At 42.1% G+C, this 18886-nt stretch overlaps 1 protein-coding gene across 1 annotated transcript; it reads right to left on the minus strand.

Annotated features, from left to right (window-relative positions):
* Positions 1-646: 646 nt before the first annotated feature.
* Positions 647-18462, minus strand: LOC104302143 (granulocyte-macrophage colony-stimulating factor receptor subunit alpha). The gene is made up of 12 exons (XM_054164839.1): positions 18385-18462; positions 17287-17380; positions 17000-17136; positions 15569-15689; positions 12344-12473; positions 12076-12251; positions 9743-9882; positions 6985-7020; positions 5899-6028; positions 5180-5273; positions 4484-4559; positions 647-1147 (listed from the first exon to the last, which is right to left on the minus strand). The coding sequence occupies exons 1-12, from the start codon at positions 18460-18462 to the stop codon at positions 1079-1081; spliced, it is 1281 nt and encodes a 426-aa protein (XP_054020814.1). The 3' UTR covers positions 647-1078.
* Positions 18463-18886: the final 424 nt, after the last annotated feature.

Below are 18886 nucleotides of genomic sequence, written 5' to 3' on the forward strand. Positions count from 1 at the left end.
GACACTTTTCATCTTGCCTTCTCTTTTTTCAGAACTGGGGTTTTAACCACAAGAAATAGGAAAATAAATTAATGCAAGTGTAGGTGTGTGCCCTTTTTTTTTCCCAGTGGAACTGCAGTTTAGCTATGCTGTGCTACTTGGTGGTGTTCAGGTTTTTTTAGTCTATGGCTTCCCTTTGTCATGCAGCAGCAACTTAATGTGTGATTATGCAGTGCTGGGAACGTGAGGCAAACAATAAATAAGACATTCTTAAAAAAACATTGCTTTCTGCCTTACTGAAACAGTCATTGAAATATAAATACTGGCATCTAAGTGCTGTATTTTTAGAAGGCATTAGAAATAGGGCTTGCACACTTTGAAGGGAATAAATTCATTAGTGTGAGAAAATCTTTATATTGAAAATCCAGTTATTAAATCCCCTTTCTGGTTTTTAATCCAATTCATAACATTTTGCATTGGGTTTTTTCTTACTGTGATTTCAGGACTACTGAGCTCATGAAATGGCTAGATGGCAGCCCAACATTAACACTGGCCAATTGACAAATGTCATTTTATTTCCTGTTGTCTGTTTCACATAAAGTTTGTTGAGCAGAGTGACCATTTGGTATTCCTGATTTCAAGGGTGAAGGGTGATTTTTAAACACTTTAAGTAGGTAGTTTCTGTTTCAGAAAATGCCCTTGAGTATATATGAATGATAAGCTGAGAAAATGTACCACTATGGCATTCTTAAGCAGTCCTGTTGTAGGAAGTTATATTCAGAGCAAAGAGGCATCATGAGAGTGGGGACAGGAAGTAAGTTCTGTTGTAGATGAGAGGCCTTGTCTCACCTTGTGAAGAAAATCTCAGCAAGGTTTAAGCAAGTGTTGACAATAGGTGACAGTACAATAGCTTAGCCAGCAGGATTTGTGGCTTTGAGCAAAACATATTTTATGGATTTTTCTCAAATGTTTCCACCTGCCTCCTGGCTTCAAGTTAGATGGATTTTTGTGGTGTAAGTAGTTTTATAGGTGTTCATTTTGGAGTATTCATTAGGAGGATCCATGGTTTTCTTTCATATTGAGGAATCCAAGTGTCAAGTCAGGTCATTTCTTCAACTATAGTTATTTCCTCAGTACAGTTCTTTTTTTGTAGACTTGCATATTCTAACTAAAGAGAGGGGAAAAAAAACAAACCATGCAATAAGCTACAGAGTCACTGTTGAAGATCAGAGACATTTCTAAGTGTTAGATACACCAATACCAAAAGCACCACGTGTTGCTATGTTAATGCAGAAGACATGCTCACAATGCAAGGGAAACGTTTTAAGGAGAGTTAGGATGATTTAACTTTTCATGTGATGATCAGTGCTATCTCTTTATCAGCAGAAGGAGAATAGGATAAAACTATTTTAATGCTGGACAACTTTAACTGAGACAATAGAAAAAACATTAACTGATTATTGGCTGACTTATCTGGATTTAAACCAGTTTGGTCATTATCATACAATTTATACCATGGTCAGCCTGGAGTTGTATGAGACTGGAGGCAAGATCATTGTACTGATACAGTGGAGCTTAAAATAATGTGGGAAGATAAATGAGATTTTTTTTAAGTGGGAGAAAAAGTACTGGTGGGGGGTAAAGTTTGCTGTTGTGTTGAGGGTATGCTACAGAGCATCAAACCAGGATGTCATTTTGTGGTGTTTTGTCGTAGAAAACTTGTAGGATTGCTAAATGCTGCAGGGCTTTGTGGTCATGATGTTTTATGCTACTTGGCTATTCTTTGAGGAAAACTTCACCAGCACAGAGTTTCTCTTGCAAGTTTTTATAATGGATTTAATTCAGGGAAAGCAAAAAAAAAAATATATTTCTCAGTGAGGGTGAGAATGACCAAAAAGTGAAAGAAGGTGACTAAACCAAAATGGATTAAAGAAGTGCGAGGTGTCAAATTCACTGAGTGAATTGTTTGGTAGGTTCTTGTCCCCACAGCAAGTACACACTCAGTGTGGGAAGGTTAGGGTTGTGAATCATGAGATTCTTCAGTCATTAAGGAAAGGTTGTATTGTGCAACGTGACAGAAAATGCAAAGAGTCTTCAAGTAAATGGGGACAAAATGAGGAAATGTAAGCTTTGAAAGGATGTGATTAGCAAAGAATGCTAGGTCAAAATAATAAATGTTAGTACGAAATGCCAGGAACAGCATTCCTGGTATTCAGTGGAGAAGGGGGACTCCCCTGGGTTTATTATCAGCTTTGAAAAATTAAAAGCATTCAATCAGTGTTAAATACACCTACATGTGGAATGAATAGATAAAATAAAACTAGGCTTTAAGACTAGATTAACGTCGGCAAAGAAGAGTTTGAAGAGCTCTGAGACTTTCAAATTGTCTTTGCAGAGCGTGGTGGCAGGTATGAGGCAACTTGAGGGCTTCACTTGAACTCTTTGACAATTACTGCTTCTAAGTCACTGCCTGCATGGAAGTCCTTGTGCCACCATTTACAAGACATCCACAAAGGCTTCAGGATTGTAGTAGACTTACTTGAGTCATTTTGATAGTGTACATACCCGAGTTTGCAAGCACCTCAAGCTTAGTGAAGGCAAGCAATTCAGAATGTCTGCAATTTTTGAAGGACTGCTGCTGCTCTGCAGCCTTAGCTGCAGCAGCCTGATAGAAGATCTCAGGTACTTATGACTTAACGTGTAAGGAAATCCTTCCAATTTACATCACTACGTGTCTTCTATTTAAGCCAAAGACGTTAGGACCAAAGACAAAGCAGGGCAGTGTGCTGGTATAAGTTGCCCAAAACACAGACTACTAGTAATAACAGCTTTGACTTTTTTTGTGGAGGAGTGAAGGCAAATCTGTGTCACTTTAGAAAGTCTCATAGAGAGGATGGTGTTACCCACTGAAGAGTTACAGGCAATAAGTAACTAGTACGATTTGCTGACTCAAAGTACATCTGTGCTTTAGCCAGCTGATACAAAGTGTTCCCTCACTCTGCAGACTCTAAATAATAAACACTGATTGTGTGGACAAATTTGCAGACAAACCTAGAATCATAGAATGTTTTGGGTTGGAAGGGGCCTCCAAAGGTCATTTAGTCCAACCTCCTTGCAGTCAGCAGGGACATCCTCCATTAGATCAGGTTTCGCAGAGCCTTACTGAGCCTGACCTTGAGTATTTCCATGAATAGTTTGAAGCATGGCTGCCATCATGTGATGAAAGACTGTACTGGGCTTGGCTGCGCTGGAGTTCATTCTCCCCAGAGCATCTTTCTAGTGATGTGTTTTGCAGTGCTGTAGCTGGGTGTTGATAACACAGCAGTGTTTTGGTTACTGCAGAGTCAAGCACCAAAGCTGTGCTTTCTAATGTTCTCCTGCCCCAAGAGTATGCTGATGAGTGGACAACATCCTGGGAGGGAAGACAGCCAGGCCAGATAACTCCCAACTGACCAAAGGAGTATTCCATGCCATATGACATCAGCTTAGATGTACAATCTAAGTGGAAAAAAGGAAGTGTGGGGGCATTCATTGGTGGTGTCTGTCCTCTGGAGCAACTGCTCTGCATCTTGGAGCCCAGCTTCTGGGGAATGACTGAATATTGTCTGGATTGATGGGAAGTAGAGAATAACATCTGTGTTTGCTCTTGCTTCTGCATGTGGCCTTTGCTTTGGCTTTACATTTTATTAAATTGCTTCTATCTTTACTCCTGTGCTTTTGTTATGTTTCCCCTCTCCCTGTCCATCTAAGAAGGGGAGCAATAGAGTGGCTTTGGAGTGTGTCTGGCCCCCAGCCAGGGCCAAACCACCACAGACTGGAAGAGTTAGTTGCTGTTGACAATGTGCAAATAATATAGGGCATTGTGAAGAGGAAAGGAATAAGGATACAAAGTAATCCATTCTAAGTGCAGTATATTAAAAAAAAAGCTTTCTATAAGTATGGATAATTAAATGCTAGAATAGACTACGCCAGGATGCTACAGAGTATTGGTCAAACATCATTTACACAAAACACCTGAACTGTCCCAGGTAATCCTACACTGAAACAAAGCAGAAGGCAGATTACACTGTTGAAACTTCTCAGCCCTGTTGATTCCATGATTCCACACAACAGGATTTTTACAGGAGTGTAGGTGAGATTTATGAAATACATATGTTACTATCATTGGTATTTGAAAATGCTAATGAAAGGTGCTTCCTTCCTTAGGTTATTTTCAAAGTATGAACAGCAACCCAGCAAAACTGGTGCACACAGAAATCTGGGATCTTGGTTAAAGTGATAACACTGGTCTTAAAATATGGCTGCAGATACATACAGGATAATCGCTGGCATAAAGCATTTCTGTTTCAGGGGAGCATACTTCAAACAGCATACATGAGAGAAAATTGGTTATTAATGGACCAAATTCAATGCTCAGCTATATATGCACTTTCTTCTAGCCTCTGGCCTGTTGTGATTGTAACAAGCAGTTAACAGATTCAGCTGAATTGAAAAAAAATCATACCTGAATATCTTCATCAGCATTAAATTTGTCTCTTGGTTGTGGTATGGGAGAAAATAGGCTCTTGACACTGCAATACCTTTGGGTAAGAAATGGGATTGTGAAGAACTTGAAAATACTATTAATGTAACTTAGACAAATATTTTGATGTGTTCCTTAAGGACATTTTTTACTCCAAAGTCAAATAGCTGTTGCTATGAGAAATAAATGTTGAGTATAGACTGGTGTGTAGCTATTACTACACCTATCACTAGGGTAGCTAAAAATTATGTTGTGAGAGACACAGTGAATAATGTATTAAGCAATTATTTTCAATAAGTCACATAGCACAACTTCATCCCACCTCTAAGTGATTCTTTATCCAAATGCTGACGCATTGATTTGTCTTAGTTGTCCGCCTTGTCTGGAGCTGTGTGAAGCCAATGGCTTCAAAGCTCTGTGGTTGTTAAATGCTTGAAAATATGAACAGAGTTGTTTTTGCAGGATCTGGTGGAATCAATTGCTTACTTTGACATCCTTTTCCCCTTCTTCACTTGTCATGATTTTGTGTGCCGAAGTGCCACGCACAGCAATACCAGTAATAAGATTTAATGTCATTGCTAATTGGATTATTTAAGTTTGTAGGTAGGAGACAGGAGGAATGTATTTCATAGAAATACTACTCTATCAATAGTTTCTACAGTGCTAAGGTCAATTTACCTTTTAAAAATACAATATTGGAGCAGTGCCACTGAGATTGTTCCAAGTGCTATCAGAAATAAAAGCACAAAGATAAAGTAGTCTTCTCCTTGACCTGAAAAATCCAAGAGAGAAGTATCTTAGCATGCCAAAAAGCTGCCTTTGGGATTGCCGGTGATGAATGCAAATTTCACCTAATTTTTTGAATAATCTAAAGGATTTCAACAAGACTTCTTATAGAGCCTTGTTTAAAAAAATCAGATAAACTTGAAACATTTAAAACCTTTTCAAACATTTGAACTTTAGAGAGTTTTAAAAATCCAGAAAAGCAAAGAAGAAACAGCCTAACAGAAGTGGTGGAACTGTAAAAAGAGATTTGAGGAAAGGGTGAAAAGGAAGGTGCCGGAGGATGGAAGTGGTCAAAACTCGAACTGAAAGGCAGCAGCCTCTCAAGCACTTCAGACTTGAAAACCAGACTGGGTCTATCTCGGCCTGATGCTGTAACTTTGACATCTGAGAAACTGCTGCCTTCACAGTCCCAACTAACCAAAGGCTGGTGTCAGTCACCATTGCCAGACTACTGCAGCTTCCCCACAACAGTAGTTTCCACCCAGTTCCTTCCATGCTATTGGATAAGAGTAAAGATTTATCCATGTCAGCATGAGGGAGAAGGTGAGGTAAACAGGGTAGTTGAGGGGGAAAAAAACACCAATCTGTAGTAAAATATTTCAGAGTCTTACCAAACTCGATGGGTTCACTCCATTCCCCCCATTCTGAGCTTACAAGACAGGATTTCCCTCGTGCTCTGATTTGCAGAATATATTTTTTTTTCTCATTGTAATTTTGGAATTCATATATGTTGTTCCTTACCTAAAATCAGCATAATCAGACTTTGTATGTCATCTCATAGACAAATATTCACAAAACTTGGTGGTTAATTTCTTGATACTGTTTCTATAAAAAGTGAATGAATATGATTTTGTAGGTATGTACTTGCTAGCTCCTCCACCACATCTTTCTGCTCTGTTTGTTGGCTATTTTTTGTTAAGTTTGTAGTTGGATTTTTAAGCTTTCTGAGTTTTTAGTTCATTATCACAGTATCACTAAGGTTGGAAGAGACCTCAAAGATCATCGAGTCCAACCTGTCACCACAGACCTCATGACTAGACCATGGTTTAAGGACACTTTTTCTCCTCTTTCATGTGTCTTAAAAAGCACAGAAAACTGAAACTGGAGAATTTTCCCTGTAAATTCACTCCACAACCTTTACAGGGATTAATCATGCAAATATTCCCTAGTTTGTGTGTGTCTTTGCTAAACAGAATGAATGTTTCTGAGATAACCTGATAACAGACATGTATGATGTGGCCTCATGATACTTTATGCAAGGCCTGGAATCTGCCAATTGTAAGATGCTTCCAGGGCTGAGACCACTCATTTTGCAGGTGTGCATTAACTTCTACAGGTTTTTGAGACCTTCACATACCTTTCATAGCTGTCCTGAGCTACAGTGGTACATTTCCACCAACAAGTGTTAGAAGGAGAATGTTTCCACTTTTTACTAAGCAAAATGTCACGTCTGTCTGAAGCAAAATCTGTTTGTGCAATAAATGGAAAGTGTAAATTTTTGTGAGATAGATGGAAAGTTCTGCCTAGTGCAAGCTATTCTATCTAAAGGGGATATATTAGGTTTGCACATAAAAATACCAAATTCTCATTGCTATAATGATATAGTAACTATACTTTCAGAAGTGCGTGCATTTGATGTAATGGAATTCACATGCTTAAGTGGGCAAAAGCACAGATTTGTATATGACAATACTTACTCTTATAGGAGGATCCTTTTTCTCTTGGGGCATATCCTGCAAACCAAAGACAAATCTTCATTTTCATTATTGCCAAATACTAAAATATTTCTTCCTCTTTTGTTCTCCTTGTTTATAAAGATTGTAATTAATTTGAAACTGAAAATTCAATTGGATTTGTTCCAGTAATGTCCCAGGATATATTGCTTTATTCAGAGGTTTGGCTTCCTCCATTTCATTTTAGAAAAGTAAGGAAACATGAATTAATTTATCAGTGGTTGTGAGAAGCTGCATTTGCCTCCTGAGGGTATTTTTGCACTGTGGTTTCTCATTCAGCAGAAGGATGTCCCTAATTACACAAGCAATCAAATCATCCTCTAAATGCAGCAGATCTAGAAGCTGTGATTTCACTATAGTTCGGTAACATGGGGCAGAAAATTTATGTGAATAGCAAATTTACCCTCCTTCCAGTCAAAGCCTCTATTGGATGTCTGAGTGATCCATACTCAGAGGCTTTGCCCATAGTATTGTGAAGAGCTGCTTCCACATCTCACACAACCAAAATTTAACGAGCAAGAATGAAACACTGGCCTGGATCAAAGAACCTGAAAGTTTTGAAAAAAAGGATAAAAACTGAGTGAACAAAATTAACAGCAGTGATTTTAGGAAGGATCCCAGAAAATGTTGAAAAGCTGATGTCCTGGAAGCATCTATCATATGTAATGTCAGAATGATAGCTGCCTTTAACAGACTCGTCAGAAAAATGTTATTGGAAGGAATGTCTCCTTTCAGAAAAGACACCTGCCATGTATGTTACATTATTGATCAGACTAGTATTTCCCCATTACTTATTGTCAGCTGTCATATTTCAACTTGGAACATGATGAAAGTCATCAGCCCATGCTGTGAATGGCGAGGGTGCAAATGAGTTAGTTAAACTTTGGGTGTTCAATGCCATCTAATCTGCTTTAGCTCTGATGACTTCTGAAAGGTCTGAGTTACATCTCCCATCTCCATGTAGGTACCTCTGGTACATTCAGTAACTATAGCACCTTAAGGGGAATGAGGCACCTATTGCTTAGCTGTACTAAGCCCTAGATTTGCATTGACTGTTATGGGATATCCATGTTCCTTTGCAGACACCTGTATTAAGGTATTTCAGTCTGTGAGATTAATTTCACATCCAGGTATAGTATTCTACTGAGCACCACATGTCTTGAGGTAACCTATATTTCTCTAAAATAAATTCATTCATAGATTCATAGAATGGTTTGGGTTGGAAGAGACCTTGAAGATCATCTAGTTCCAACCCCCCTGCCATGGGTAGGGACACCCCTCACACTAGGTGAGGCTGCTCAAGGCCTCATCCAATCTGGCCTTGAATACCTCCAAGGAGGGGGCATCCATGACCTCCCTGTACAACCTGTTCCAGTGTCTTACTATCCTCACTGTAAAGAATTTTTTCCTAATATCCAGTCTAAATCTACTCTCCTTAAGATTAAAACTATTCCCTCTCATTCTATCACAACAAGCACTTGTAAAATGTCCCTTTCCAGCTTTCTAGTAGGTCCCCTTCAGGTACTGGAAAGCCTCCCTGGAGCCTTTTCCCCAGTCTAAACACTCCCAACTCTCACAGCCTGTCCCCACAGGGGAGGTGTTCAGCCCTCTGATCATCTCTGTGGTCCTCTGGACCCTCCATCCATGTCCCTCTTATGCTGGGGGCACCAGAATTGGATGCTTTGTTGCCCTTCTCTGGACACCTTCCAGCAACTCAACATCTTTCTTAAGTTGAGTAGCCCAGAACTGGACACAGGACTCAAGGTGTGGCCTAACCAGTGCTGAGTACAGGGGCACAATGACTTCCCTGCTCCTGCTGGCCACATTATTCCTGATACAGGCCAGGATGCCATTGGCCCTCTTGGCCAGCTGGGCACACTGCTGGCTCATGTTCAGCCTACTGTCAACCAGTAGCCCCAAATTCACATTGAGTCTATCATCCCCAAGTCCTTCTCCTAGAGACTGCTTTTGAGCCTGTATTTGTTACGATAATATTCCTGTAGCCATATATTGTAACCATATCTTAATGTAACACTTTCTAAGTATTTCACAGAATGTCCTAGTGCCAAATTATGCCTGCTAGCTGCAGAGCTACGTGTACTGGCTGTGCCCATGTGATCTTTCCCCTGCATTGTTGGTACGTAATTTTTCCAGAAGAACGTCTTTCTGCACTAGTTTCAAAACAGAGCTTGTGTTGGGCACTGTAGGCAGACAGGGATAGAGCTGTCTCAACCGGGCTCCAGGTGTGGGGCTGTTTTGCCCCCATCAGCTTCCACATGTTTAAACTGAGGGGTGCCTGTGAGCTTTCCAGCATCTGCAAAATACTGTCAGGGTGCTGAAGCCAAGATGCCCCAGAATGCAGGTCAAGCAAGAGAGGCCCTGGCCTGGGCTGGACTCTACCACCAAGGCAGTGCCCTTGTTGCAGATCACAGGCTCCCATCACGCAGTCTTTCCTGTGGGACGTGCTCCTGCAGGAAAGCATCTCAGGCGCTCTCCCAGTCTTTGGACAGAGTATTTTCCTGCTCACTGCTTTTCTGCTTTGCATTTCTTACTAGTTTGAAATAAGATGATGAGTTGTGGGATGTTCCAGGCCAGCAGAACGGGAGCAGGAGGACACCACAGCTTGTGAGAGAGAACTTGATAAATAAACAGACATTTGCACATCATAGATATACATGTATGTAGGTATGGAGCCAAATACAAATCAATACATTGTTTTTACCTTGTTCTGTATGTAAATTTCATACTGAAAACATTTTGTATTTTCCACGTGACTTGTAAGGGGTGGTTGCCATGTAACTATGCAACCTGCTGACTCTCCAGTACAATTGACAGCAATATTTAATGGAGGAGTAAGTATTTCTGGAAAGAAAAGAAATAATTAGAGTAGACATGGTCAGTAATCAGCTACAACTCATACAGGCAAACACACGTGAGATTAAATCAACTGATGTTCAGCTGTGTGCTACTGATGTTAACATTGTCTGGTAAACAGGAGTGAAATTTTCCTGACCACCCTGATCTCCTTCTATGATCAAGTGACTGCCTGGTGGATGTGGGGAAGGCTGTGGATGTAGTCTACCTGGACTTCAGCAAGGCTTTTGACACTGTCCCCCACAGCAAACTCCTGGTCAAGCTGTCAGCCCATGGCTTGGACAGCAGCACTCTGTGCTGGGTTAGGAACTGGCTGGAGGGCCGAGCCCAGAGAGTGGTGGTGAATGGTGCCACATCCAGCTGGCAGCCAGTCACCAGTGGTGTGCCCCAAGGATCAGTGCTGGGCGCAATACTATTCGATATCTTTATTGATGATCTGGACAAGGGGACTGAGTCCACCATTAGTAAGTTTGCAGATGACACCAAGCTGGGGGCAGGAGTTGATCTGCTGGAGGGTAGAGAGGCTCTGCAGAGGGACCTCGACAGGCTGGACAGATGGGCAGAGTCCAACATGATGGCATTCAACAAGTCCAAGTGCCAGCTGGCACATTGGCCACCACAACCCCATGAAGTGCTACAGGCTGGGGTCAGAGTGGCTGGAGAGCAGCCAGGCAGAAAGGGACCTGGGGATACTGGTTGATAGTAGGCTGAACATGAGCCAGCAGTGTGCCCGGGTCACCAAGAAGGCCAATGACATCCTGGCCTGTTTCAGGAAGAGTATGGCCAGCAGGGGCAGGGAAGTCATTCTGCCCCTGTACACTGCACTGGTTAGGCCGCACCTCGAGTCCTGTGTCCAGTTCTGGGCCCCTCAGTTTAGGAAGGATGTTGACTTGCTGGAAGGTGTCCAGAGAAGGGCAACAAAGCTGAGGAGGGGTTTGGAGCACAAGCCCTGTGAGGAGAGGCTGAGGGAGCTGGGGTTGCTTAGCCTGGAGAAGAGGAGGCTCAGGGGAGACCTTCTTGCTCTCTACAACTACCTGAAGGGAGGTTGTAGACAGACGGATGTTGGTCTCTTCTCCCAGGCAACCAGCACCCGAACAAGAGGACACAGTCTCAAGCTGCACCAGGGGAGGTTTAGGCTGGAGGTTAGGAAGAAGTTCTTCACAGAAAGAGAGATTGGCCATTGGAATGTGCTGCCCAGGGAGGTGGTGGAGTCACCATCACTGGAAGTGTTTAAGAAGAGACTGGATGGGGCACTTGGTGCCATGGATTGGATGGTGTTGAGTGATAGGTTGGACTTGATGATCTCAAAGGTCTTTTCCAACCTGGTTAACTTTATTCTATTCTATTCACATAAAAAAAACCAAACCATATTACAGATTTTTTGTGATTCAGCAGTACAGTCAGCAGACTGCCATTTCACATTTCACAACACACAACTCCACAGGCTTTTTTTTTTACGTTTCAGTGTGTGTGATACTATTCATATAGAAGACCAATTTACCTGGATTTAAGTGTCTACAACATAGTTGACTGGGTGTGACCTAAGTGACACTAGTCGCTTCAGGCCTGCTTGTCTGAATAGCTCTGAGCTTTACAGTCTGCACAAGCTGCAGGCAGAAGTCCCGTGCTCTGTGTTTCAGACCACAAAGGACGCTGAAGTGGACCCTCGTCTCTCACAGGTCCTGGACCACATCTGCAAGCCTCCTGCAGGCCTCAGTTGTCTGAGATGTCGCAAATGGCACTAGAGGCATGTTTTTAGGCAGCCATGTCCTGTCCCAGATCTCTGTTGGAGCTTAAACACCTACTTCACACAGAGGTACCACATATTTAACTAATTAAGTCTTAATTTGCAATTTGAACCCACCCTTTACTTTTGCCTCTTCAAGAGGCGTGAAATTAAGACACGGCCAAACAAGCCCAAAGGTGGCCTTGAAAGCATAACCATTGTGTTTCACCTCTTGAATTCTATGGGTATGTTCAGATCACTTTTGTGAGCAGTTATTTTGGGCCACCTTTCCTTGTTCTCGTAAACTTGTAGAACAGTATTCTGTCAGCTGTTAGGAGCAAAGTCTACCCTGCCGTGCAGGACCCCGTGATGGCTACAGACTTTGTTTTGTTCTTTTCAGAGGAAAATTCCCCACTTCCTTATTTTATAAAACAGAAAATAAACTGCTCACTTACCAATTGTATACAGCTGAAGATACTCATCATAGAACTGGATTAGGGAGTGTTTGCTAGACCCGTTCACCAGGAAGTAAGCTTTTTCAGTCTTTATGCTCACATTTTGAAATCTACATCCTGTGTTTCTGCCATGTTCATCTTTAATATAAAGCTGGCATTCCGTCACATCAGCATCTCTGTATGTAGAAAAGTATTTTAGTTAAACGTGGGCAGCATGATGTGTTGAATGAGAATCCAGGCTTCCCTAGACTCAAGCATGCCTACTCACCTTGAGTTCTGCCAGTAGAGAAAATACTGGGTATCTGCTGGAGCCTCCCTGCCTGCTTGCCAAGTGCAGTTCATGAAGGCAATGTTATAAATCACACAGGAGAAGTTTTCAATAGCTGACCCATTCATGCCTGCAAACACAAGAATATCCATGATGAGGGAAAATTGTGTGGCTCCACCAAGGTGGAGGATCCATGCTCAGGTATGTTAGGCACCTGAAGCTCCAGCTGGTTATTGATTGGGTTATGCATGACAGCTGGACTCTTGCCCTATTTTAAGCTGTGCAACCTGGGAATGATTAGAGCTTTCACACAGGCAAAAGAACACACATGACCTTGTAACACCATCCTTAGTGCTACAGAAAGAAGTATTTCTCCTTTTTTTAATAAAGACCCAGGAATCCACTCCTGAGTGGCTTTGTTCTGCCCTCTGATCAAACAGCCTCCTGGCTAGATCTTTCCACCCTGATGCAGGCAACAGTGACTTGATCTCTTCCTTCTCTGGAGCAGATTTCAGTGGAAATCTCTCTCTCTTCTCTCTCTCTCTCTCTCTCTCTTTTTTTGTTTTTCTCCAGCCTCCTATCTTCCTCTTCAGCCATTTTTCTGCTTCTTTCTTTGGTGTATCCCAACTTCATCAAAATGGTGGAGTTTTCCTCCATTATTTCCTGCAGCACCCAGTATTGAGGGGACCCTTGTGGAAGCATGACGGGATGCCCTGGGGAACCTACAGGCTTGGATGCCAGAGCCAGGTGGGAAGGACATCGAAAGCAAGAGGTTTTAGGGGACACTGTGTCCTGGCTTGTTTTTGAGGGTCACTGTGTAAGTGTGTCCTCTGTTAAGTCCCCTGGAAGAGATGAGAAGGATGGGGGAAAATGGGCTGTAAAAACTTAGGACCTACCTAAATCTCACTCTGCTTTACTCTCACTTGGGGCGGGCTCAAAATATCTTTGTAAATAGTTGCCTCAGCAAAATGGGTGTGTGGCAGCTGAGGGAATCACAGAACTGTCAGGATTGGAAGGGACCTCAAGCATCATCTAGTTCCAACTGCCCTGCCATGGGCAGGGACACATTTCACTACATCACATCACCCAGAGCCACATCCAGCCTGGCCTTAAAAACTTCCAGGGATGGGGCTTTCACCACCTCTTTGGGCAACTTGTTCCAGTGTCTCACCACCTCATGGCGAAGAACTTCTTCCTAACATCCAATCTGAATCTCATCCACCAGCACCCCAAGTCCTTTTCTTCAGGGCTGCTCTCAAGCCAGTTGCTGCCCAGCTTATATCAATGCCTGGGATTGCCTCAACCCAGATGCAGGATCCTGGACTTGGTCATGTTGAATTTCATGAGGCTGTCATGGGCCCACCTTTCCAGTCTGTCAAAGTCCCTCTGGATGGCCTCCTTTCCCTCCAGTGTGTCTGCTGCACCACACAGCTTGATGTCATCAGCAGACTTGCTGAGGGTGCACTCAGTGCCACTGTCCATGTCACCAGCAAAGATGTTAAACAAGACTGGTCCCAGGACTGATCCCTGAAGGACTCCACTTGTCACTGGCCTCCACTTGGACATGGACCCATTGACAGCCACTCTTTGGGTGCAGCCATCAAGCCAGTTCTTTATCCACTGAATGGGCCATCCATCGGACGCATACTGCACCAGATTTGAGATCAGGATGTTGTGTGGGACAGTGTTGAAGGGTTTGCTCAGGTCCAGATAAATGACATCAGATGCTCTCCCCTTGTCTATTGATGTTGTGACCTTGTCATAGAAGGCCACCGAGTTTGTCAGGCAGGATTTGCTGTTGGTGAAGCCATGCTGATTGTGCCAAATCACCTCTTCATTATTCTTCTGCCTTGGCAGTGCCTCCAGGCGGATCTGCTCCATCATCTTCCCAGGCACAGAGGTGAGACTGGCTGGCCTATAGTTCCCTGGGTTATCCTTCTTTCCCTTTCTGAAAATGGGAGTTATGTTTCCCCTTTTCCAGTCTGTGGGGACTTCCCCAGACTGCCATGACTTTTGGAATATAATAGAGAGCAGTTTTGCAACCTCATCTGCCAGTTCCCTCAGCACCTGTGGGTGTATCCCTTTGGGTCCCATGGACTTGAACACCTTCAGGTTCTTCAGATGGTCACGAACCTGATCTTCACTCACAATGGGCAGTTCCTTCTTCCAGTCCTTGCCATTATCTTCCATTATTCTGGGAGTGTGGCTGGAGCCCTTGCCAGTGAAGACTGAGGTAAAGAAGTCATTGAGAACCTCAGCCTGCTCCAGGTCACTTGTCACCAGTTCTCCCATTTCCTTTCTGAGGGGGCCTACACCTCCCTTAGTCTTCCTTTTGCCATTAATGTGCCTATAGAAACTTTTGCTATTCCTCTTGATCTCCCTGGCTAGATTTAATTCTATGTGAGCTTTAGCTTTTCTAACCAGATCTCTTGCTGCTTGGGCAGCTTCCTTATATGCCCCCCCATTCTAGCTGTCCTTTCTTCCACTCCTTGTACAGTTTCTTGTTGTGTGACAGCATGTCCAGGAGCTCCTTGCTCATCCGGGCAGGTCTCCTAGCATTCTTTCCTGCCTTCCTCTTTGTATACTTTGCTCCTGGGACATGGAGACGGTGGTCCTTGAATATGGACCAGCTGTCCTGGGCCCCTGCTTCCCTCTAGGGCTTTGTCCCATGATACTTTGGCCAGCAGATCCCTGACGCAATTAAAATCTACATGTGTGCACACACACATGTGCTCTGGGGACAGATTAAGAGATTGTTACATTCTGTTTGCCTCTAGCTGCTTGTAATTAACATTTCCTCTCCTATCCTCCTCCCACTTTATGGGTTTCACTGATCCCCTGACTATGCATTTAGCAAAGTCTGTGGTCTGGCTCTTGACACACACTCACCAACAGCTCAGCAGAAAAGAAATGAGTGCTAGCATCTCATTTTGTAACAGACAGAACAATTATTGAATCCACCCTTAAACCACTGTACTTTAGTGGTATTTTGGGGGGCTCTAGGATGAACAAAAATAATGCAATTATTGGTATTCATATGTACTAACACATCTCTTGCAGAATTGTGGAAACATTCATTACAGGGCAAATAATTTTTGCATATCTACAAAACAAAAATAATTCAGTAGAAAATAGAGCAGTCACCTACTGTGTAAGGATTTGTTTTCTAAGGCAATGTTTGCATTTAAAAGATGAAGAACACCTTACCCAGACCACAGACATTACCTCCAGGGATAAAGGTGCACTTTTTTGAGGTGTTTGTGTCTGGCAGCTCAATGATGAAGAATACCCCTTTGTGCAGAGGCACATATTGTTCCACTGGAAACATGCATAGTGTACTATTCACCTGAAAAAGAACATTAGATGTTTTATTTCTCTGATTTTTTTCCTCTCGTGGTGTTAGATGATTCTGGACGTGAAACTGCAACTCATAAACTCAATCACAGAACCAAATCTTGCTTGTGCGTCTATGTGTTTTAGGGTCAGGAGCTAACTCTCTTCTTGACCACCTGAGGGTGATGTAGAATGGAGGTGAGCAGTCAAAGCACAACTATAAAAAAGGCTTTGCAGCTCAGGACTTGGATACTACACTCGTGTGCAACTGTTAGAGAAGCCTAATAGTACCCCAGTGGCATAACAGAAGTTGGTTAATAACCAGGAGAACCATAACAGAATTTAATCAAAAGACTAAGCAAAATAGAAGTCTTTGTCTGACCTCTGCAGAGCTCAAAAATATGCCTGCAGCTTGGAGAAAAGAATGCTCCAGGGAAACCTTATATCAGCTTTCCAGTACCTGAAGGGAGCCTACAGGAAAGCTGGAAAGGGACTTTTTACAAGGATTTGTAGTGATAGGATGAGAGGAAATGGATTGAAGCTTGAGGAGTAGATTTAGAGTAGATATTAGGAAGAAACTCTCTTTACAGTGAGGTTGGTGAGACACTGGAACAGGTTGCCCAAGTAAGGTCATGGTTGTCCTCTCTCTGGAGGTGTTCAAGGCCAGATCAAATGAGGCTTTGAGCAGCCTGGTCTAGTGGAAGTTGTCCCTGCCCGTGACAGGGGGGTTGTAACTAGATGATCTTCAAGGTCCCTTCTAACCTAAACCATTCTATGAACTTGTCAATAGGTTAAATAATCCATCTCTCTCTTGCCTTCTTTCAAGCATTCACATTATCCTACTGGATAATGTAGTCTTATAACATAACTTGTCCTACAGCATGATCCAATTTGCTGGGAAAAAAAAGAACTTGAGATTAAAATCTATGGCATTTTTGGGGGAATTCACTTTTCATTTGAATGGTCTCTTGCTCTGTCTCTCTAAATTCTCTAGGAGCATCACTTAATCTCACAGCCCATTTATTTTCTGCATCTACATCCCTGTTCATGAGTCAATAGAGGTAGAGTTCAAAACTATTGCCTCTGTTCCATTGTGATGCAGAACTTCAGCTTTGTGATATGCATGGGATGCTCATCCTGCAGCAAATGCACCCCAGCGTTGGTGATGACTTTCAACAGCCCTTGACAGATCAAATTGTAGACTGCAAGCAATCACTGAGCAGATTCTACCTGTAACTGATTTCATTTTTTTCTAAGTAAGTGAAATTGATAAAAGGTAAAGAAAAATGTACAATTATTTTTCTCAACAAATAAGAAGTTTACCTCTTTCTCTACACTTTCCATGTCCCTGTCCCTGATGGTACATTTGTACTTAGAGAAATTCTTGCTGCTCTCCCAGGACAGTTCCATTCTTCTCCAATTCAGTTTCACATTTGTAATAGGTGATGCTTGTTCCTCTGCTGGAAGTGTTACAGAGTAAGTTCAGTAAGAGTATGTTACTGGTTTTGCTGAATCCACAGGCTAGTTTCTGTCAAACTAATTGCAAATATCTCTGATACCTGAAGAATTAAACCAATTTCCTCAGATTATATCGTCAAAGCCTTACTTACATTCCATACACTTGAAGTCAGCATGCAAGGGATGAAATAACATCATACAGCACCAAATCACACAAATAACTCCAGGAGAATCAAACATTCTTCTCTGAAAAGAGACAATGGAGGTATTAGGGGGAAAATAAAAACACTGAACAAAAAATGAAAACCACCAACCAAAACACACAAACAAACAACCCCCCCAGTATTTTGGTTTCTGCAAAGCAAGATGCTAATTCACCTCTAGAAAAAATATTTTTTAGACAAGACAAGGGTGTTCTTCAAGACCTCTAGCATGCACCTCCTCTTTGAAAGAACTGAGTAGGCTCACTATTGTCTATCACAACACAGATGTTTCAGATAGAGAGGCACACACATTCTGACACGTACACTCACTGCTGTGGGTGCAGAGATGTTAAGATTAATGTTGTCCCACATAGCTATTCTAACCATACCATCCCCAAATCAGGTTTTCTTGCTTTCTAACACTCAGCACATCACTGTAGCTTTTCCCATGTAAAGCTTCAGGCTCTTCTGCAAAGTGAGCATGCAGGCTGGCTACTTTCAACCATTTGCTGAAGACACCTTCTGGGAAGTAGATGATTTGGCTTTTGGTTGCATCAGGGTGTAAATAACTTACTGCTTTCTTAAAAACAGCCTCACCACCAGGTGTGTTCAGAGACCGTACTTCATCCTGTTCCTACCAGCATGTCTTTGGAGTGCACAAGAAATGTCCATGAGATCTGAACTGTTGAAAGAAAGCAAGAAGAGAAAGATCTCAATCTCTGTCAGATTCTAGCTCAAATTAAATGTTGACCTGCTTACTTATTTTTTTTTTTCCCTATGGCAAATCTACAGTCTTTCTTGAATGGCTTTTGGGGCTAATTTTAACGTTTCATGTAGTAAGGCCTTAATAGCCCTCAGAATAATGTTTAGAACAATGCCCTGAATTACTTTTCAGTCTTTTCAATCAAGCTGACTGTGAACATACCCTTGGTTTTTATATGATTTTTTATCAATTTTAGCACTTTCTATCATCTATTCCATTCTATCATCTTCTTTTATTTTCTGACCACAGATCAGCTAAGAACAGTTTTCTATTCAGAAAAGTACCTTAGGAGATGCAATTTTAATGGGCCTTTCCAGAGGCCATTTGGTATTTGAGAGTGCTAGATGCATCTCCTTCACCATTGTCCTGAATATTGCCCAGCATTTGTGATAAACTTGATGACACTTCTGTCAGTTCCTGACAAATCTGAAAGAATTTTTTATTTTTATATATGGTCCCTCACTTTTCACATACTTTCAAGGAAAACCACATATAGTAAAAAATTACAGTTGATGGGTGTAATTTACAGTATCACACTATCACTTTTCCCCTCCCCTTTCTTTGTTATTTTTTTGTTTTGGATCCAGAAATAGTTGAATCTTACTAGGGACATTACTAAGCTTTTAGGATGTCTGCTTTGCAACCAAAATATTGCAAAGCTAGCTCATAGAACTATGTCCATAATAGTTTCAAATTAATATAACTACAGTGATACACAATTGAATTTAGGCTATAAAATACACTTGAGAGGCTATGAAACAATTATGAGCTCGCTTAGAGCTGTTT

The sequence above is a fragment of the Dryobates pubescens genome, chromosome 10 (assembly GCF_014839835.1).
Source record: "Dryobates pubescens isolate bDryPub1 chromosome 10, bDryPub1.pri, whole genome shotgun sequence".
NCBI classification, from domain to species: domain Eukaryota; kingdom Metazoa; phylum Chordata; class Aves; order Piciformes; family Picidae; genus Dryobates; species Dryobates pubescens.